We start from the raw sequence: 23,245 nt of genomic DNA, 5'->3' as shown, positions 1-23,245 counted from the left end.
AACAGAAAATGGGGAGAGTTTAACTCCCTCTTGCCATGGTTGAAATGAATATAGTTTTTCTAAAATGGCATGGATGCCAACAGATTCGGGAGGATTGTGTTAATTAATACCGGGGTTGGAAGGATAAGGCTAGGCTTTTAATTTGACCTTAAAATGAACTCAGAATAAATTCCTGCTGCATCTGAAATCTGGATCAATGTTTAGCAGTATGACCTTAGTAGATGGGACCTCATCAAATAATCCCTTCATGCATGGTGGGTGGCCAAAAGGAAATTATTTATACAACATTGGAAAGAGAGGTCTGCACATGATTTGCAATGGTGGATTGCCAGTACATTTTGTTTGTTAACCTTAAATGACAGTTTTTTCAAGAGAGAAGAAAGGAATGAAGCTAACAAACTATTCTTATTTTCTGGTACTGTTCTGGTGTTCTGTTTCCTCCCTTCCTCCTGGAATATTTTTCCTATTACTGTCAGTATCTATATTACAATGATATATATTTGTGTGTTTGATATCTTTATTTTTCTACTGGTACCACTTGTTTAATAACCATTTTCTGTTAATCTGATATTTCAGATGCTTTAAAAGATAGCAAAGAACTCATCTGGACAAAAACTATGTACCCTGACCTTCACATGCCCTTTGCACCATCCTGGTCGCTCCACTGGGTCTATAGGGATGGTCACCTTGTCAACCTCCCAGTAAGCCTGTTGGTACAAGGTGATATTGTTGCTCTGAGGCCAGGCCAGGAATCCTTCACCTCTCTTAGAGGGATTAAGGTAACTCAGATTTTTCTTGTTGATGGTAATGATGATGCTGAAGTAAAAAACAAGAATTTGGCATGTCCAAAGTCTGATTCTGGGGTTTGGGGGGATTCAAAGTATTTAATATTTTTCTACATAAACATGAGTATTAGAAACACCTGTAAATTTCTTCCTAAAAGGGCCATAATTAAAAATTTCTTTTAAAAATGGAAACCAAATAGTTCAGAAAACATTAGCATATACAGCTTGTGACAAAGTGAATTCTTTCTGTAACAACAACAACAGAATTGGAAGGGACCTTGGAGGACTTCTAGTCCAACCCCCTGCTTGGACAGGAGGCCCTACGCTACTCCAGACAAATGGTTATCCAACATCTTCTTAAAAACTCCCAGTGCTGGAACATTCACAACTTCTGGAGGCAAGCCGCTCCACTGATTAATTATTCTAACTGTCAGGAATTTTCTCCTTAGTTCTAAGTTGCTTCTCTCCTTGATTAGTTTCCACCCATTGCTTCTTGTCCTACCCTCAGATGCTTTGGAGAATAGCCTGACTCCCTCTTTGTAGTGGCAACCCCTGAGATATTGGAACATTGCTATCATGTCCCCCCCAGTCCTTCTTTTCATCAAACTAGACATAACCAGTTCCTGCAACAGTTTTTTATATGTTTTAGCCTTCAGTCCCTTAATCATCTTGGTTGCTCTTCTCTGTACTCTTTCTAGAGTCACAACATCATTTTTATATCGTGGTGATCAAAATTGAATGCAGTATTCCAAGTGTGGCTTTACCAAGGCATTATGTAGTGGTATCAACACTTCAAGTGATCTTGGTTTTATCCCCCTGTTAATGCAGACTAGAACTGTGTTGGCTTTTTTGGCAGCTGCTGCACATTGCTGGCTCATATTTAAATGGTTGACCACTAGGACTCCAAGATCCCTCTCACAGTTACTACTGTTGAGCAAGGTATCACAAAAACTGTACCTGTGCAGTTTGTTTTTGTTGCCTAAATGTAGAACCTTACTTTTTTCACCAATGAATTTCATTTTGTTTGATAGCACCCAGTGTCTGTCAAAATCCTTCTGTATCTTGAGCCTATCTTCTGGAGAGTTGGCTATTCCTGCCAGTTTGGTGTCATCTGCAAATTTGATGAGTTCCCCATCTATCCCTTTGTCCAAGTCTTTGATGAAGATATTGAAAAGTACTAGGCCTAAAACAGAGCCTTTGGTACTCCACTGCATACTTTACTCCATGTTGATTCAGTTCTGTTGAGCACTATGCGTTGAGTGCGGTTGGTTAGCCAGTTTTGAATCCCTCTGGTGGTGCTGCTGTCTAAACATTTTTCAACTTTATCTAGTAGTAGGTTATGGTCTACTTTATCAAATGCCTTATTGAAGTCCAAGTAAATTAAATCAACAGCATTCTCTGGTCCACTAATTTTGTCACTTTATCAAAGAATGCAATAAGATTAGTCTGGCATGATCTGTTTTGAACAAACCCATGTTGGCTTTTGGTTATTACTTTGTTTACTTCTAGGTGTTCGTTGATTCATTGCTTGATTATCTTTTCCAGAATCTTCCCTGGTATTGAGGTCAGGCTGATAGGTCTGTAATTTCCTGGATCTATTTTTTTCTGTTTTTTGAACAACGGATTTAAAAGAATGGGATTTAAAATAATGGGAAGAACGTATTTTAAATAATAACAAATAACAATAGCACTTAGACTTATATACTGCTGCCTTCACAGTGCTTTACAGCCCTCTCTAAGTGGCTTACAGTCAGCACATTGTCCCCAACAATCTGGGTCTTCATTTATTGGACCTTGGAAGGATGGAAGGGTCAGTCAACCTTGAGCTGGTCAGGATCAAACTGCTGGCAATCGGCACAGTTAGCCTGCAATACTGCATTCTAGCCACTGGACCACCACAGCCACCATGCATGGCATGTTATTGCTTCTTCAGCTTGGTGGACCTTTTCATTTTAACTTAATTGTTCATTGATTTGTTTTCATTTTTTAAGAAGTAAGTTACCGTTAGATACCTTGAAGGTTCTGTGAGCAGAAAAGGAGGGTTCATATAATAATGCTATAAAAGATTATTGTGTCAGCCAAGCAACAGTAAATTATATGTTTTAGTAAAGTAAGATGTACTATTGATGGTTGCTTAAAGAAGTTTGAACTTTCTGTAAGATACTTGAGTTGCCTGTTTTTTAGACAACTTCTGTCACTCTCTCATCTTTTTCTAATAGGATGATGAACACATTGTCTTAGAACCAGGGGATCTGTTTCCTCCTTTCTCTCCCCCACCCTCCCCCAATGGGGATGTGAAGAAAGGACCCCAGAATCCCCAGATGTTTCGACTTTTTCGGGTCACAAAAACACCAGTGATTGACAATGTTCGGTAAGTTCTTAATTCTTGAATAGAGCTTTTTCTCAAAGCATAACAGAGATTTGCTGGGTACAAAGCTAGCAAAAGGTAATGCGTTACTGACAGTGTTTTTAAGATCCTCAGTGACTTTTCATTTGTTTGTTTCAGGTTATGTTTAGACATGGGTTTATCACGGCGTGTGACTGCTCTAGATAACGAGAGATTCACAGTTCAGTCAGTGATGCTGAAGTTTGCTGTTCCTGTTGTGCTGGTATGTGTAATTGGTTGAAAGAAGCTGCTCTTTGGTTTTGGTCCAATCAAGTTCTAGTTGACTAGGAATATCCCAATGAGTGATGGTTTTCTGTGCCTTTGAAGAAATCATCCTTGATTCTTTTTTTTGCAAGTCTTGAGTATTCATTTGTAGAAATAGGAAAAACTGTTTTATGTACAGAAGAGAACTAGACAAAACTGATGGAGCAGTTTTGTGGGGAGAAAGAAAGAGAGGAGATAATTGTTACAATCGTAGACCAACAAAAAAGAATAGAAGGTAGATTAACTAAACCTTGATCCTTTTCTTTCCCTCTCAGTCTCACTAGTAAGGTGGGCATATTGGGTAGCCAGGTTTTAAAGGAAGATGGGAATGTATGTGAGCAACTAAAGCAATATGTCTGCATTGTCCATTTTTAAAAATGTTTGATCTGGATACAGCAGTGCATGATATTGGGACCTCTAGTTTTGACTACTGTAACGGACTGAATAAGACTGCTTTAAAAATGTTTGCAAACCTCAGTCAAAATATTGATGGTGACCAGTTCCAGGTAAACAACTTCAGTGGCTACTGATCCTTTCCGAGCACAGTTTAAAACTCTTTATTTGGAAATAAAGAGGAGAGAGGGGCGGCATACAAATCCAATAAATAAATAAAATAAAATAAAATAACATATACTGTATGTTTCAGAGTATAAGATGCACCGGAGTATAATATTCACCTTAGTTATTGGGGAGGAAAATAGGGGGGGGGGGGGGTCTGCCTATCATCTGGCTAGCATCCTTAGTCTGGTAAGCTCCAGCACATTATTTTATCCCCTGGTTAAGGCTGGAAAAAAACCTCATTCAGCAAGAATAACAGTGAAAGAGCTTGCAAGCTGGTAAGAGCTGAGAACATCATTAGCCCCTTGTTAGGGCTGGAAATAAACTTATTTGGAGCAAGTAGAGCAATGAAAAAAAGTCTTCAAAGACTTAGGGCTGGAAAACATTCTTCAGAGAAAGTAACAATAGAAAAACCTGCAAGTTAAAAGCTGGGAAGATCGTTATCACCTAATTAGAGTTTTTTTTAAAAGTTTTGAAAAAAGCTACATTAAGACGCCCCCAAATTTTTAGCCTCTTTTAGGGAGGAAAAAGGTGCGTCTTTTACTCCAAAAATATGGTATGACTGCTTGGAATTTAAGATCTAGATGAGAGATTCTGCTTCCTGTCATGCCATCATCGGAGACTATTTGGGAGTAGTTTGAAGGCAGAGTCTTTTCAGCAGCTGCTCCCAAGAAAACCAGACAAGTTTGTTTATGGAGATTCATCCCTAACATTCATCCATGTCCTGGTTATCGGAAAGGTATTTTTTTCAAGAGGCAACTGGAATTTTTGTTTTTTTCTTTGAAGATGTTTCGCTTCTCATGCAAGAAGCTTCTTCAGCTGTGACTGGATGGTTGGAAATGGAAGGATTCATACTCCTTGCAGACAGCTAGACATTTGCATTCTTTTAACGGTTTGTTAAAGTCACCTGGAGGTTTACCTGTGTCATCAGGGTCACCTGAGTAGTGTAAATGGGTGTGGAGCCTTCTTGAAACTGTTGAAAGGACTGTATTGTAGATTGGAGGTAGATGATGTCGTATCTCTCCCCCTCTATTGAGAGGGGACTGTTCAAACACAGTCCTTTCAACCAGTTTCAACCATTTGCACCCTTCAGGTGACCCTGAGGACATAAATAAACCCCCAGGTGGCCTCAACGACTCTCTGAAAGGATGCAAATGACCAGCTGTCTGCAAGGAGTAAAAATCTTTCCATTCTCCACCATCTAGTCAGAGTTGAAGAAGCTTCTTGGATGAGAAGCAAAATGTCTTCAAAGAAAAAATCAGAAAGTCCAGCTGCCTCTTGAAAAAAGCATCTTTGGGACTAGATCTTATTGGAAGTTGAGGGCATAGACATATTTCAAAAGCAAGCTTGCTAAAGCACTTTTTAGCTAGCAAATGCTGTTTCCTTAGGGTGTTATTGACACATTTTAATTACATTACTTTAATGTTTGGAACTTAAGCTGCCTTGAGCGCTGTTTTCAGAAAATTGCTTGTCTTATTTTCTAAAAAATATATAATGAAAATGACGAAGTCTGCATTCACAGGCTCAGAGTCATCTCTCTGTTTAAACTACAGTAATGGCAAATAAAGTGAACCAATCTATTTGTCTAATGGCCGCTCTAGTTTCTTCGATTCACCCCAAATCTGGTCACATTACAATCTTTCAAAGAATAATTATGTTTGATACAGAAGGGTGGGAGTCTGAAAGCTGAGATTTTAATGTTGTTTCCTTTCTTTAAATGGCAGCTTGGCTTCCTGATCACCAATGCCATGCGTTTTTTTTTTCATGGCTGGTGGAATAGTCCCTTGGCAGTACATGTTTCTTCAGCTTCAGGTAAAGAAAACTATGCTCTTGTTACCCCCAAATTCATTTTGGTTCTCACTTATCCCCCCACCCCAAAAAGAGTATCTTTTGCATTTACTATTAAATGTGTGTGATGTTCATACTTTTCTAGGTGCTACGTTCCACTATTAAGCTGTGTTCGTTAGGGATGTATTTCACAGTGAGAAGGTAGTGCAGAATGCAGTTATTTGACTTGTTGAAGAACTTTGGAGGAAGCAGGACCGAATTTGCTTCTATTTTGCATTCTGATTTTGGGGTCCTTTTGCTTTTGACAACAGCAGAAAGGGGACATTCAAGGGAACCCAGTATAATTTGTTGCTACTTGTGTTCAGACCTTTCTGGGAAGCAAGCTCAACATCTTTCTATGATGTCCTGAGATTGCAGCTTCAGGGAACCATGGTACCTGGGCCTATAAGCAGCCCCAGTTTGTTATTTCAGTTCTGCTAATGTACAAGTAAACATGGCAAGAATTAGTCTTTCATGGAGTTATAGGATGAGGTTTGAGGCTCCTGTGATCCCCCCTGTAATTTATCTTTTCTTGCATTCTTCCTTTATTCATCTTTATATTCTGGTATATGTAATTTCTGTGATCTTAAAAACAGGAGGCTTCTGGGACATCTGTAGAATGTCTTTATGGCTTTGGTCATCACTGAATATCTGGAGAGGTGCTACCTATGCAAAGTGGTTGTACTCACTCATTGTGACTTGGAATGGCATTGCAGGTTAATGGAGTTTTGCCTATCCTCCCACTCCTGTTTCCAGTCCTATGGATTCTTGCCACAGCTTTTGGTGAAGCCAGAGTTCTAGCCCAGATGAGCAAAGCTTCCCCTACATCCTTGGTAAGTATTTAACAATAAAGAGTGGTGGGAGGATGGACTCTTCTCCTCCCCCCCCCCCCCAAAAAAAAAGGGAATGGAAATTTGCAAGCATCTTTTATGTAATATTGAGAGAGGGAGAGCCTATGTTCCTTCTTTCCCTTTCCCTGCTTTTAAAAAAAAATTCTTTGGAATTGAGGTATTCCTGAGGGAGCAGTTAAAGGGATAAAGGGGCAAAACTGAAACTGGTTTGGGCTTTGAGCATGAACAAAATGGAAATTATTCAGAGGATCTGATAGACCATCTGCTGGTTGCAATTCTCAACTCTTTTGTTTCCAGACTTCTGTAGAAGGTAGTTGGTAAGTTTCCATTGTAGCTTGCACCGGTCACTTGATTCTGAATTGTTTAACCTCTCTAATGTATAATAACTAGATATTATATATGTTTTTAGAATTGCAGAATTTATGGGGGTTTACCAATAACAGGAATAATGCTTTTTCTTGATTTTTCTAGATCCTACTGTCAATTGATTTATATCATTCCTGCTTCTTTCTGCTTCTCCTATTCAGTCTTGTTCTGCTCCTTCCATTCCTTCTGCTTCCATCTCTGCTTGCTTGCTGTAGGCATGTAAAGCTTGGTGTCTTACCTTTCCTCTTCCTTTCTCCAGCACCTCCATTGTTTGCTTCAGTGCTCGTATTCTCAGTGTTTCCCTTCTCAGAGTCCAGAAATTGTGGCTCTTTGGGCAATATGGCTTACACCCCAAATGTAGACTTGTATCATTGCTCTTTGCCATCTGTAAGCTTAATTGAGTCTTTGCCACTTCTGCTTTAGAGTAGCACTGCCTCTTGTAGTACTTTACCACCAAAATACATCTAGCACAATTACATGCTCCTGTCCACTTAGTTTATATAGCTCTTTTCCTTTCCATGCTTTACCTTTGTCTGGGGGTTGGAATTAGACTCTTTGTTCTCCCAGCCTGCATGTTTCCGCTTCTTCTCCCCGTCTCTTTAATTTTGCCTTCAACGTTCCCTGACTTGTATCCTCTTCAAGTCTTATTCTGAATGAATATCTACTTGATGCTGCTCCTTGCGGTTCCACCTTAACAGCTATCTTGATTACCTTTGCCTCATTTTTAATTTAGGAATGTGTTTGCTTTTAACAAAAAGCTCATTATAGATTTTAATATTAGTCCAAGATTAAGTTCCTGTGTTCCTCAATATCTTTTCATGGTCAAAATGGAGACTTGATTCTTTTGGGCTATTTTTTGGTGTGGTTTTCCCCCCCCAATTTGTAAAGGATTATCTGAGGCGGCATACTTTTCATGTAGAGCTTAGCCTACAGAGATCCCATTTCATTCATGTATCCTAGTGGTGACAAGTATTTTCAGAAGGATTTTCTTCATGCATCCCTTCCAAATATCTTGATAGTAACCAATTTTGTTTTATTTTTTTGCTGCAGCTGGCTAAGTTCTCAGAAGACACACTCAGTAGCTACACAGAGGTGGTATCTTCCCAGGTATTATTTTATTGAACAGTCTTGCACCCTGTTCTGTGTTCTTCTGTGCAGTTCATCCTTCCTTGTTGCAAAATGCTTGGGCCTCTTCTTCTTATTTTCTTATGTATCTTTGGCTTGTTGGCACTTTCATTTCGCTATACTGTGATGGTCTGCACGCTTACTGCACACCTTTTTTATATGCTGTTCCCTATAGTTAATGTCTACAGTGTACCAGTTTTGTCTGATTTTTAATTTTTTTGAGAACAAAAGGGCATTTGAATTAAGCCTGTGGAATTTTTCAAAAGTTTATTTTAAGGAAGCACATAATTCACATTGCTTGTCTAGCTGAGTGAAAATAACCGACAGATGGTCCCAGGGACTGGAAAAAAGCATCCTAAGAATTTCAGGCTGCATATTCTATATCTGTATGTCAGAATTAGATTTAGGAAAGTTAAATAATTGAAACTGGGTATTTATGTGAGATTAGATGGAACAAATGGATGGTAGAATTTCAAAGTTTATCCAGGTAGTCTATATGTTATAATCTGATTAATGGGATACAAACCCCAATCATTCATTACTTCAAACTCTTGAATTGTTCATTCTTAGATGTTCAGGTTGCATCACAAGGCCATCTAAACTGAGAAAATAGAATATGCTTTACCATTATCTACAAAAACCAGAGTTTTACCAAAGCAAGAAACAGTTCATTGGTGCAGCTTGTTGATTTCTTCTATCTAAATTAAGAAGCAATATGGATTGCTAATTGCATTCAGTAATGATTGTATGTCAAAATTTGGAAATGGGCAAATTTTCTGTGTTATCAATTTCAGGTGGGTGATGATGAACTGGTATCCAATTTTTAGTGCTTTGGATCAATCTTTTGTACTTTGAAACAATACTGCAGAGGGGAAGGAGAGAGAGAAAGAGGGAGGGGGAGAGCATTTATTTTCCCATGTTGAGTTTTTTGTAAAAGAAAACATTAACTAAATGTTTCTTCCATTTTTCTGTGTCACATGAAGATAGACTAAAGAATCTGCATATTTAGCTTTGAGGAAAAAATGACCGAGGAAGACATATGGCAGCACTTTCAAATATCTGAAGAGATGTCTCAGAGAAGAAGGTCAAAACCTGATACCTATTGTTCCAAAGTTGAGGGAATATGGTTTCAGATTACAGGAAGATGGATTCAAATTTAATTTTAGGAAAAAGAAACTATTTAATAATAAGAGCAGTTTGACAGTGGAGGCAAGTGAGATAATGGGCTCCTGTTTATTTGGTGTCTTCATGTGTAGGCTGGATATCCTTCTCTTGTGGATGCTCAAGTTTGGATTCCTGCATGGAGCATAGTTTGAACTTAATAATCTCTTCCAATTCTATAATTATAAATGGAATTCTAGCCAGGTATAGGTGAACAGTGGAATCCTAGCCATAATTGTAGCCATATGAATCCCATTGCAACCTGTTTGTTCAGCATCTATTTCCCAAATATTTTAACAAAAAAATTCATAATAGAAGATATGTGTCTTATGTTTTTTAAAATATCTCAGATTGAACAATCCTCTCAGAATTGTTCCACAAAGCTGAATCTAAGGTGAAAATCAGAATTCTGACTGCACTGATTTTTTAAAGATATATCTTTGTTTTAGATAGTTTGTCAAAATTCAATTTTTTAGAGCTGTATTTGTCACAGCACAAAACAAAATAAAACAAGAAATATAATAACAGAAATAAAGAACAGAAGGAAAGAAAGAAAGACACACACCCCCTCCTCCTCCTTCCTGTACATTTTTGAAGTCTGACATTCCCTACGAGCTTTGTTATGCACTAGAGATCTCATTTATGCACAGGTTGCTATACTTAGTTTCTTTATAAATGTTAAACTGTCACTTGCTACCAATCCTGTCTTTCTGGAAATAACCATGTCACTATGTAAAGTCTATTTGAACGTGCCATTCTTCCTCATTTAATTGATTCCAGTTGTTGTGGCTTTTTTGGTAGGAAATGTTACAGTGTATCTGGAGCCACTTCCTGCAAGTTCTGAAGGGCAAATCACCCGCTCTCACCTTCACTTCTAGCCTGCTTCACAGTCTGGGATCTGTCACAGTAAGTCTGATTGCAAGAAGAATTGCAAAAAAGGAGCATAGAATTCGTTGCCCTGTGTCTCATTGGCTAGTTTCCTTTATGGTTGCAAACAGTTCTTCTAAAATCTATCTGAACATGTTAGCTAGATATTGATGAGATAATGGTTCAGAAATGTGGTCAGATTGATTTTAGGTTGAAGACCCAAAATATCAAGTTGCTACTGATTGGCAAGCTCTTTATTTTGGACTGACAGTAGCCTCTTCTGTGTAGGAAAAAAAAACAATAAAGCTGATGTGTCTAGTTTTAAATCAATAAACTACAAATGAGCAGTAGGCATGCCCTTGTCCTTTTCAGCTTTTAGAATATTAACATTTTAATTTACTAAGAATCTATTCTTGGGCTTTATTTTCCACTTATTTTCCACAGCAGTCTTCACTCCTGTCCAAAACCTGAAATGTGATAGAAGATGGCTAAGAGTTATAAAGGACACCACATGCTGCCAATTGTCATTCCTTTTGGCCTTAGCTGATCTCTCACTGAGCTAGGACTGTGCCTTGTCATCTCCTTACTTTGCTTTACAGTATTTTATGGCATCTGCACATATTGGGGAAAAGTATTTATGCATTCAAGAATATATTTTAAAAAGCCTTTTTAAAAAGCCTCTAAATAACTTTAAAAAGTTATTTAGAAATGGCCTTGTGTTTAAACGATGGAACATTGTATCTGGCTCACTGATTCAGACATAGCCTTGCCCAATAGTTTATTGTATATCTCTGGGGTTTTGTCAGGTGTCTTGGGCTTGTTTTTAGGTGCTCTGCTGTGTGGATAAGCAAGGAATTCTGTCCTGGCCTAACCCCAGTCCAGAGACGGTTTTGTTCTTTAGTGGCAAGGTGGAACCTCCTCACAGCAGCCATGAAGATCTGACAGATGAACTCTCCACGCGCTCCTTCTGCCACCCAGAGATGGATGAAGAGGTGAGAGATGGGTTCATAAAGGATATTCTGTCATGGTGCTCTGAGCTATATCTTGGTCTTCCTGACCTTTGTTTCATTTGCAAGGTAACACCAGTTAAACACTGCAGATGCATGCTCAAACGCTGCAGTTAAATTATAGCAAAATACCTTAGGAAACTTATTCTGTCATCCAACTGGTCTACATGAGCAATCTAGATTATTTAAGGAAATCTGGAACAAATATTATTATAGTACCTTTGGATAATAGAATAAATAATAGAATAAATGCAGCATGAGCTGTTTGAGAGGGAGAACTTATTTTATGGAATGATACACAAAATCTATTATATAAAATATATTAGGTCTGTATTTCTGTACAAAACATAAATGTATATAAGATAAGTTTCTATTCATGCAATTAGTAATGATGTCATATTTCTACCTCTGCCAAATTCAACATAAGAAGTAGGAGAGAATTCAAGATTTAAACATTAATTAAACTTATCAAACATTTATTTTGTTTTTTGAATATGATTATAATTCACAAGAACCCAAAAACATATTCTTTGCAGGTGGTTGTTGAGGGAATAAGAATTTTAAAATATCTTAATAATGTTTCTTTTTCCTAAAAAACACAGATCAGGAATTTCATTTGGAAGGATTATGAAATGAGCATTGCTTTGACATGAGATTATTAAGTACCATGCACAGTCGAATGCGAATGGATTATTGTTCAAAATTAGTTGAATAGTTAGCCAACATACCATGAAAAGATAACTTGTGAATAAGTGAACACTGCATATTTTGGTTAAAATATGGTGTTTTGGTTAAAAATGTGAGGGTCTGCTTATAACATTCCCCTTCATCCCAACAAGTGAAAACAATTTTAATATCACTATCTCTAAATGTAACATAAACTCTCTTCCTGATAGCTCATCTCTTAATAAGACAAAAATCCAAATACTTAATTTATAATTCTTTGTTAGCAAAACTCAAATAAGAACAATACAGAATATAACTGCATATAGTTTTATTTGGCCCTGATCAGATAAGCCAAACATAATTTTTGAGCCTATTTTGGCACCTAAAAGTAGTCCTTGACTTACAGCCTTTCATTTAGTGGCTGTTCAAAGTTACAGCAGCAATGAAAAAAGTGTCTGTTTTTCACACTTAACAACCACTGCAGTATCCTCATGGTCACATGATAAAAATTCAGATGCTTGGCAACGGATTCATATTTATGACAGCTGCAGTGTCCCAAGATCGTGGGAGAAACCAAATTCACTTAACCATATTACTAACTTAATACAGTGTTCCCTCACTTTTCATGGGGGATGCGTTCTGAGACCGCCCGCGAAAGTCGAATTTCCGCGAAGTAGAGATGCGGAAGTAAATACACTATTTTTGGCTATGAACAGTATCACAAGCCTTCCCTTAACACTTTAAACCCCTAAATTGCAATTTTCCATTCCCTTAGCAACCATTCAGATTATTACTCACTATGTTTATTTATTAAAGTTATTAAAAATATATTTATTAAAGGCAGACAAAAGTTTGGCGATGACATATGATGTCATCGGGTGGGAAAAACCGTGGTATAGGGAAAAAACCCACGAAATATTTTTTAATTATTATTTTTGATAAACCGTGGTATAGACTTTTCGCGAAGTTCGAACCCGCGAAAATCGAGGGAACACTGTAATTGGCAGTGATTCACTAAACAACTGTGGCAAGAAAGGTCACAAAATGGGGGAAAATTCATTTAATAAATGATCTCAACAACATAAATGTGGGGTTCAATTGTGGTCGTATGTCAAGGACTACCTATACTTGGCTTATTCACGACTGTCTATAGTCGTCCACTTTTTTATTTCCTCTTGCAGGAGTTTTCTGCTTACCTCTTTTACTTATGCTGTGTTACAGCCTCATGAAAGGGATGCTTTGCTCTCAGGGCCCTTGTCGGATGTGGTTCGCATCAGCAACGAGCAAGACAGGGCTGAGTGGTCCACCAGCAATACTCCAAAGTCTTCTGATACTCAGATTCACAAGAAACCAGCAGGCCGCAGCAAGCACCCTTCTGGCTCCAATGTGAGCTTCAGCAAAGACATTGAAGGAGGAGAGGAGGAGACAATTCAGGTAATGAAGGACAAGTCACTTCTGGCCCACTTTCTTCATTTCATGCGGGAGATAATGCCAACGTGGGTGTCTGGCTGAGGAATTCTGGGAGTTGAAATTCACACATCTTAAAATTTCCAACTTTGAAAAACATTGCTCCCAAGGAATATGAGTACTGCGTTCCTTACTCCATGTTAACATTACTTGTATTAGTGAGGATTTCCATTGTAAAGTATCAGACAATAGATGATGAGGGCTCTGGGATCTGAGATTGGGGTGTGTAATAGAAGATAAAGAAAAGACCTGGGAAATATTTGGAAATTCTGATTTTAGAAGAGGTTTTAAAAATCCTAAAGAATATGTTGTGCACCCTTAAAAAGGTTTCAAGGAACTGTTTGTTTGTTTGTTTGTTTATGATTTATGATTTATGATCTATGATCTATGATCTATGATCTATGATCAATTATCAATTATCAATTATCAATTATCAATTATTAATTATTAATTATTAATTATTAATTAGATTTGTATGCCGCCCCTCTCCGTAGACTTACTTGGGTTGTGCATACTTCAAAAATTTTCAGAAATGCTTCAGTATGTGTGAGTACCCCATTCTTCTGCAGTCATTACAGCAACCACCTTCCCCCCCCCCCACCTCAGCATCTCTAATAAGAGGACCCATTAAAGCAGAGGTCTTCAAACTTGGCAACTTCTGGACTTGAAACACAGCTATGCTGGCTGGAGAATTCTGGGAGTTGAAGTCCAGAAATCTTAACAATTGCCAAGTTTGGGAACCACGGTATTAAAGAAACAGTTTGTTTGTTTGTTTTTGCTGATTTAGAAGCCCGGAGGCATTGAGAAATGCTTTACTTGCATGGAATCTGAAACACTTCTGAATCACGTTTGCATAACCATTTCATTTGCAATTGGGGGTCATTTTGATTAACTTTAACCATGTGACTCCCAGTTACAGTTTCTTATGTAATATATATCTGCAGTTCCTGGATTCTCTTTAATTTTCTCTCATATAGAAAAACATAAATGTTAAAGCTTAACACATGGAAGCAATATTTTCACATTCAGCTTCATAGACCTAAGGAGTAGAGTACAGCTACTCTTAGATGACCTATTATTTTCACAGTTGCTACTCAGCCATGGCCAGTAAACAGCTGAGAAATCAAATAGGAACTGGTTTGTTCAGCTTGTTAAACAAAGCTATCTGCCATTTGTTGTCTTTTCTTTAAAATCCAATTAGAGACAGCTTTCTTCAGGCTCTTGAGGCTGTTTCTCATATGTCTTTTGACTTTATGTCCTGCCTTTATTCTCCAGAGACTTATGACGTCAGCAGAATTCTGGAGAATGACCAAGTCTAAAAACCATGCAAACTGAAAAGAGAGTTCAACTGACCCCTCACATTTTAGTTTCATTTTTTTTGCCTGTAATTTTCACTATCATCCAAACTATGGGTGAAATTCAAAAATTTTCCCTATTGGTTCTGTGGCCGTGGCTTGGTGAGCGTGGCAGGGAAGGATACTGCAAAATCTCCATTCTCACCCCATTCCAGGGGAAAGGATACTGCAAAATTCCCTCCACATTCCTGGGGGAAGGGTCTTGCAAAATCTCCATTCCCACCCCATTCCAGGGGAAAGGATACTGCAAAACCTCCATTCTCACCCCATTCCAGGGGAAAGGATACTGCAAAATTCCCTCCACACTCCTGGGGGAAAGATATTGCAAAATCTCCATCCCCACCCCACTCTGGTATTTGTCAGTTTTCCAGACTACTCAAAATTTCTGCTATCAGTTCTCCTGAACACATCAGAATATGTTGAATTTCACCCCAATCCAACCTTCTGTTTGTTTTCTCTAAATCTGAGTCTTGTTTTCTAATATGAAAAAGTATTATTATTATGGAAATAATGAAATGGTAGAGCCTTAATGGGCATGTGTCACCTACTCTTAGAAACTTTAGACTAAGAGATGCATATTTATAAGGCGGGGTGAACAACTATGGCAACATTATGACCTGTGGACTTCAGTTCCCAGAATTCCTGAGCCAGCATGGTTGGCTCAGTAAATCTGAGAGTTGAAGTCCCCAGGTCATAAAGTTGTCACACTTGCCTGCCACGCGTGATATAAGGGAAGGAGTGGCTGACATCTTCTCCATCACTGTAGCCAAATTGATTTGAGAGACCTGTTTTTAAAAATCCTGTTAGAATTGATCAAGCCTGTCCTTATTACTGGCCTAGGTGGAAAGTGACTTTGATGGACTAGCCTGTGAGGCCGAAGACTTTGTCTGCGATTACCATTTGGAAATGCTTAGCCTGTCTCAAGATCAGCAGAATCCTTCCTGCATCCAGTTTGACGATTCCAACTGGCAAATGCACTTAACCTCCCTGAAGCCCCTGGGCCTGAACGTGCTACTCAACCTGTGCAATGCAAGTGTGACAGAGCCCCTCTGCCGCTTCTCTGATCACTTGTGTAACCTCGCCTTGCAAGAGACACATCATGCTGTCTTGCCAGTTCACATACCGTGGGGACTTTGTGAACTTGCTAGACTAATAGGTATGGAACAGGTGATAAAATACCTCCCTTGTGTTTTTTTTCCAATATATATTTATTAAATTTTTCCATTTTTTAAAAAAGTACATAAAAGTACATAATCATATTTACAGATGAATCTACATCATATATACATTCCTATCGACATTGTCTTCTAATTACTTTTAGATTTCTTGATATTTTATTTCGATGTTTCTTTTGAGTTTCTTTTTTTTGTCCATTGGTACCATTTTGTCCAGGTTTCATAATAGTCCGATTCTTTTCGATTATTAAGTTCCATTGTCAATCTGTCCATCTCTGCACAGTCGTATATTTTCTTGATAATCTCATTGTCTTCAGGTATTTGCGGATTTTTCCAGTTCTGTGCAAATACAATCCTTGCAGCTGTTGTAATATGCAAGCTTAGATATTTTACATTTTTAGAATAGGTACCTCTCATAATACCCAGTAGAAAAAGCTCTGGCGTATATTCTATTTTTGTATTTGTTATTTGACACAACCAATTATTTATTTTTTTCCAATGTTTTCTTGTCTCTGGACATAACCACCATAGATGAAAGAAGGTGCCTTGAGTGTTATTACATTTCCAACACATTGGACTGTAATTTATGTGCATTTTAGCTAGTCTTTTGGGTGGAAGATGCCAACGGTATAGCATTTTATATTGGTTTTCTTTGTATATTGTGGATTTTGTTAATTTGATATTTCTCTTCCAAATCTGTTCCCATTCCTCTCTATATATATTGTGGCCAACGTTTTCCCCCCAGGCAATCATTGTACCTTTAACTATCTCCTCTGGTCTTTCATATTCCATCAGATATTTATATATTTTAGATATTGCTTTTTCTTCCGGGCCTGTCAATATCTCCCTTGTTTTTAAATAGAAGTCATAATGTGCATAGCTTCCTTGTTAGGAGAAATGTTCCTGGATATTAGTGCAGGAGATGCTGGACAACTGAGACATGGCATTTCTTTCTTAATTCTCTTGAGGTAGGAATTTTGAAACTTAAGAGAGTTTAATTTCATCAAAAAATAGATTTCATCAAAAATTGATGGGGTTCCGTGAGAGACTTGAGGATGGATTTTAAAAAATCCATTTAAACTATCTATTTCTATCAATACAACTTTGCTTCTTGTTCAGCAATTTTTGAATATTTTTTTAACTATAAGAGGCTCTGTAGTCTGAAGAATAAGCCTAACATATTTTTCATTTGATTTCTTAACATATTTTAAATATTACGATAACACATAGGGAGAAAGTTCCATTTGGTTTGGCTTGTTAAATTCCAAAAGTTCTCAACTTGCGACCACAATTGAACACAAAGTTTCTGTTGCTAAGTAAGACAGTTGTTAGGTGAGTTTTGCCCGTTTTACCAGCTTTTTTTGTTAAATGAATCATGCGTTCGTTAAGTTAACGTAGCTTCCTTCATTGACTTTGCTTGTCTGCAATCAGCTGGAAAGATTATAAATAGTGATCACGTGATCCTGGGACAGTATAACTGTCATAAATATATGCCAGTTGCCAAATGTCCAGATTTTGATCACATGACTATGGGGATGTTGCAACAGTCATAAGTGAGGAAACTAGTCATAGGTCACTTTTTTCCACTGCCGTTGTAACTTAAGAATGGTCACTAAACAAATAATTGGACTACCTGTGTTAAGAGAAGAAAATATAATAACTGTGACCGGATACATTATAAGCCATAGTGTAATTGGGTTTCATAGATTCTTCCCGTTTTATGAGTTAGCATGATGTACAAACGCAGCCAGTTGTTATTTAAATTACAGATAATCCTCGAGTTACAATCACAATTAAGCCCAACATTTATGTTGCTAAGTGAAATATTTGGTAAATGAGTTTTCCCATTTTACAGATTTTCTTGCCATAGTTGTTAAGTGAATTGTTGCATTTGTTAAATTAGTAATATGATTGTTAAGTGAATCTGCTTGTCAGAAGGTCACAGAATGTGATCACATTACCCCAGGACATGGCAACTGTCATAAATACGAACCAGTTGCCAAGCATCCAAATTTTGATGACGTGACTATGGGAATGCTACAATGGTCGTAAGTGTGAAAACAGTCGCAAGTCACTTTTTTCAGTGCCATTGTAACTTTGAATGGTCACTAAATGAATTATTCTAAGTCAGGGACTATCTGTACATGTGAACTAACTCTGTGTAAACAATTAGTAAACTTTTGTCTGTACAAGTCTTATATCTAAAGTTGTAAATTTTAACATCCAGTTTCTAGGCCCAGTTTCTAATGCTGGCTAACACTGATTTAGGTATTGACTTTATCAAAGATAGGCAACTCATATTTTAGCCCCCAAAGAATATTACTGAGATTTAAACTCTCCGATTTCTAACTCTTCTCTGTTTTAATCAAGAGATAGCTGAAATGGCTGTACGAAAGAGGATTGGGTCTTCCTATAAACTTTTACGTTTCTCCTAATCGGTTTAAGTCTTCAACATCCACTCATACCAGAACTGTGTAATAATAATACACCTTCTTCACAGTCTGACAATCATAAGCTACTCTCATTTGTTATAGATGCCCCATTTCAAGACAGATGTCGTGGATATAGGATGGCCTTGAACTTCTGGAAAGAATGTTTTGTGGCTGCATCTGTTCCATCATGAAATCACCCCTCCCAAGTTCCCTTAAACATCAGTCTTTCTACAGATAGTGTGGCAAGCCGTTGATTTACCACCAACTTCTGCACCGGCTTGACAACAGACTTTTATAATACTGCAAATTTAGTTAATTGTAGGTCTCTGGGTTAAGATCAGTCACCCACAGAATCATCCCTTGACCTCACCTCTGATTTTAAGGGCAGTTTTACAAGGTGGTGGTGTCTGCTTTGACACCCGATGTTTTGTTCTATACTGCAAAATAGGTAGGAAAGAAGATGGTAAAGGTATTCCACTCAGCAGGAGGTGCTATCCGGAGGATAGTGCTGACCAGGAGGGAAATGGTGTGTGAATGAGAAGAGCTGCTGCATATTTTGTGTGATCTGGGTTATCTTTCCTTGTCCTGTTCTCCTGTTTCTATTGATGGTTTTTGTTCCTTAGGATTTACACCTGGTGCCAAAGAGCTTTTCAATCAGGAGAACTACATGGCCCTTTACCGCTTGCCTTCCGATGAGATGGTGAAAGAAGTGATGCTAGGGAAGCTCTCCTTCATCACCAAGAGGAGGCCGCCTTTGAGTCACATGATCAGCCTTTTCGTGAGAGACACCACAACCAGTAAGATTGTGGGAATGATAACTGCTGTGTCCAGCCTCTGGGATTTCAATTTGACCGGCAGCTCCTGTAGCTAATTCAAAGATTTACAGTGTGCACTTGAATTTCTAGTAAAATGCCAGGGGGAAGAAATGTTGCTATTCCACTGACATCACAAAAGGTTTTCCAAAATGAAGATTAACCAACTTTTCTTAATTGATACCTTAAGATGAAAATTTGGGATCTTGGGTGTAATTCCAGCCAAGAACTAGAACATTAGGATTTTTCCAAGTACAGTAGTCCTATCGCTGGTGTTACGTTCCAGACCTGGCCGCGATAGGTGAAATCTGCGATGGGGAATTTATCGACTGATAGTACTTATTTAAGTATTTATATTGTAATTGTTTGCTAAGTTTTCATTGTTTTAAGTGTTTATAAACCCTTCCCACACAGTATTTATTTTAGATACAGTATTTAGATACAATTTTAGATATATATATTTTTTTTAAAAACCTGCCGATCGAGTTCGGCGGGCTGTTTAAATCTGCCGATCGACTTCCTCAGAAACCTGCGATGAAGTGAAGCCGCAGTAAGTGAAGCGCGGTATAGCGAGGGACTACTGTATCTCACTTCAATTTTTTTCTGTTAGTTCCCTTTGTCTTTTATTTTAAAGAATTGAGTATATATTCCACACTTGCCCTGAAGGTATATAGGCTCTGCAAAAAGCTAAATAGGTTTAGTAAGCAGAATTGATTTTTATTACAATTATTTTAATGCTTAAAAGCTAGTTGGGCTTAACAACTATATTAGAAATAGTGCGTTTTGATTACCTTCCAGGATTACCAAGAGATAGTTCTCTAATTTCTTGGCATAGTGCAGCTGTATTAGGACAGCAAATCCAGAATTTCCTGCCAGCAGAGCTGTGTTGGCTAAGTACTGTAATCTGGTTGCCTCTAACGGGGCCCATATGGGGAATGGTTGGTTTCTGGAGAAAGGCAGGAAACAACAGGATTTCCAATTGAAATGAATCTTCCTTATATAGAAGCAGAAGAAATTATTTTTTGACACACCAATGTTGTTAAGAAATGAGGACAACTTTGCCCTGTTTTTCTTTATTAAGATTTATTGCTTTTTAATTAATAAAAAGAGCTTTAACAAAAGAGTGAAATATAACAACAAATAGCATAGTGTGACAAATCATTTTAACAGTAACAGGGTTTGTATACCTACGGTACCTAATGCAAATATTATTCAAGTACAGTGATACCTCGTCTTACAAACGCCTCGTCATACAAACTTTTCGAGATACAAACCCAGGGTTTAAGATTTTTTTGCCTCTTCTTACAAACTATTTTCACCTTACAAACCCACCGCCGCCGCTGGGATGCCCCGCCTCCAGACTTCCTGTGCTAGAGAAGCACCCGGTTTTGCGCTGCTGGGATTTCCCTGAGGCTCCCCTCCATGGGAAACCCCACCTCCGGACTTCCATTGCCAGCGAAGCGCTTGTTTTTGCGATGCTGGGATTCCCCTGCAGCATCGCAAAAACACAGAAGTCCAGAGGTGGGGTTTCCTATGGAGGGGAGCCTCAGGGAAATCCCAGCAGCGCAAAAACGAGCGCTTCAGCTGGCAAAAGGGGTGAATTTTGGGCTTGCACGCATTAATCGCTTTTCCATTGATTCCTATGGGAAACATTGTTTCATCTTACAAACTTTTCACCTTAAGAACCTCGTCCCAGAACCAATTAAGTTTGTAAGACAAGGTATCACTGTATATGTATATATTTCTAAGACCCAATGTTGGGAAAATATAGGACAGGTGAGGGATGACAATCAATCCCAGGGGGCAGCTATTATTTTCCATATAGGTGTCCTGTATTTAGCACTGAATAGGTTAGAGGTTTTTCCTCAAAGGAATGTTACTTATAGATGAGATGCACATTTTATTGTAGGCCTTTCATAAGTCCCTGAATGTGAAAAGAATGATGGGCACTTTGTCAGTTGCACTAATATGACTCTAATTGGCATAAGAAAACAAAACATAATTGTCCAAGAAATCTGGGGTTATCCTGCTGGGGCTCCTGACAGGCGCTGATCTCCTGTGATAATTTGATGATGGGCAGTGAGTTATCTGTACAGTCCATCACCATTTTGTCCTTTTGTTCAGTGCAAGAAGATGCTTATGAGTGATGTGGAAGCTGTAAAATGAATGAACCTGCCAGGGAGCCATTTTCAGGCTTGCTATTTAGGCCCAATTTTCTCTCCTAGGCACGGAGCAGATGCTTTCCCATGGGACTGCTGACATCATCCTGGAGGCCTGCACAGATTTCTGGGATGGCTCGGATATCTACCCACTTTCTGGATCTGACAGGTAGACAGGCTGCTCTTTACTCCTCTTTAGGCCTGTTAAGGGACACTGGCGTTGTAATACACATTGGTGGAACAAAGGCTTCTCAGGACGAATGTTTTGCGCCAGAGATTTTCCCCCCTCACTCTGAAGAGTGCTCACGACGTCAGTGAGATCCTGCTTCCAGAGGTCAATTTCTCTACTGAGGAAAATATATTTATTTAGAAACCATCTCCTTCACAGAGGAACTTTGGGTGGTGCACAAATAAAACGTTAAGAAATAAAAAATTAAATAGAGGCAAAAATGAATATATATAAAAAAAGTAGAGACAAAGATGGTTAAAATTCAACATTAGTGTCTTCATGGCAGAGTGGTTAAAGTGTGGTATTGCAGGCAAACTCTGCCCATAGTCCTGACTGGGATCAAGGTTGATTCAGACTGCCATCCTTCCAAGTATGACTATGTATGACTGATCTCTTAAATTGGGGTTTTTAGATTTTTTTAATATTAGATTTGTTTACGTTGTCTTTTTACTGTTGTTAGCTGCCCGGGCATACAAATCAAATCAAATCAAATCAAATCAAATCAATAAACAAACAAACAAACAAACAAACAAACAAATGTCAGTAAAATGAGGACCCAGATTGTTGGGGGCAATATGCAAATAACGCTTCAATATTGGAAACTGCCCAGAGAGTGCTGTAAAGGCATATGGGGCAATATATAAGCTTAAATGCTATTGCTATATTAAAACATTCATTAAACAGTAGTGGGAGGGCCTGAAGTCGCTAATCAGCCCCACAACTGCATCTCCTCTGCGAGTCTCAAGCAAGATGGCAGAGCCTGGTTTTATAGACATTTTTTAAAAGTGAGAAGAGTGGTGGGATGCACCTGGCCTCTTGGGGGGGGGGGGGGGAGGGAAGGGAGGGAAGAGAGTTCCAAAGGGGAAACAAAAATATATTTTATTTAAAACATGTTGGCAATATTGGAGAACTATGACTGGTTATGCATAATAAAGAATAGCACTAATGTTAGTAGGGGCTGCCTCTGATGCTACCTGGGTCTGCATTTTTTGCAGCTTGTCAGTCCTCACTCATCAGCAGAGGATGAATTGTCAAGCCTCCCTTATTGTGGTCTGTCTGCTTGGGAACCTAGTTGATGTTACAGCCCTTTTCTAGTATTTTCAGGTTGCAACTTTAAAATCCCAAATGCCCATATGTAGAAGGCCAGTAACAAAAAGAAATTGCATGATGATAACAACAACAGTGTTCATCATCATCATTATTATTATCATAATCATTATTATACTTTTATTCAGTTTCTCTCTTTCTCTCTCTCTCTCTCTCTCTCTCTGTCACTTTCTCCCTCTTTGCAAACATAGCTAATATTCTTTCCTCCTCCTTTTTTTCTTCACAACACCAGCCCTGTGAGATAGCTGAGGGAGAGTGACTGGTCCCAAGTCTCCTAGTTGGCTTTCATGCCTAAAATGGGACTAGAACTCACCATCTCCTGGTTTCTCAGCCAGCACCTTGATCACTGGACCAAACCTCATCAATTACTGCAGCTTTGCTGTGATGTTCCATTCCAGTTCTTAACCCTCCCCTCCCCGTTTTCTCTTTTCCCTTCCAACAGCCTCTCTGTATTTTCATTTTTCACTAGGCTGTTTTAATGTCCCTGACCCCTCCAGAACTATTGAAAGGATGAGTCTGAAATAATATTTTTCAAGGGAACTCAGTATTTCAGCCATTGCTCATATTAACACAAGGTTTTCTCCTGCAACAACTAACAACAACAACAACAGCAGCAGCAGCAGCAGCAGTAATTTAGGATGAAACT

General features: G+C 38.4%; 1 protein-coding gene across 1 annotated transcript in view; it reads left to right on the top strand.

The window, feature by feature from the left end:
* Positions 1-23,245, top strand: part of TMEM94 (transmembrane protein 94) — an 80,175-nt gene that overhangs the window by 40,443 nt on the left and 16,487 nt on the right. The window contains 13 exon segments of the mRNA XM_070739934.1: positions 577-779; positions 3,005-3,156; positions 3,292-3,394; positions 5,718-5,747; positions 5,749-5,805; positions 6,537-6,653; positions 8,088-8,144; positions 10,125-10,229; positions 11,018-11,182; positions 13,085-13,297; positions 15,526-15,841; positions 18,916-19,089; positions 21,330-21,432. Coding sequence (XP_070596035.1) covers positions 577-779; positions 3,005-3,156; positions 3,292-3,394; positions 5,718-5,747; positions 5,749-5,805; positions 6,537-6,653; positions 8,088-8,144; positions 10,125-10,229; positions 11,018-11,182; positions 13,085-13,297; positions 15,526-15,841; positions 18,916-19,089; positions 21,330-21,432 — 1,795 coding nt within the window.

The sequence above is a fragment of the Erythrolamprus reginae genome, chromosome 2 (assembly GCF_031021105.1).
Source record: "Erythrolamprus reginae isolate rEryReg1 chromosome 2, rEryReg1.hap1, whole genome shotgun sequence".
In the NCBI taxonomy this organism is placed as follows: Eukaryota; Metazoa; Chordata; class Lepidosauria; order Squamata; family Dipsadidae; genus Erythrolamprus; species Erythrolamprus reginae.
The sequence above is the reverse complement of the archived record's forward strand: the minus strand, read 5'-3'. Positions and strand labels throughout refer to the sequence as shown.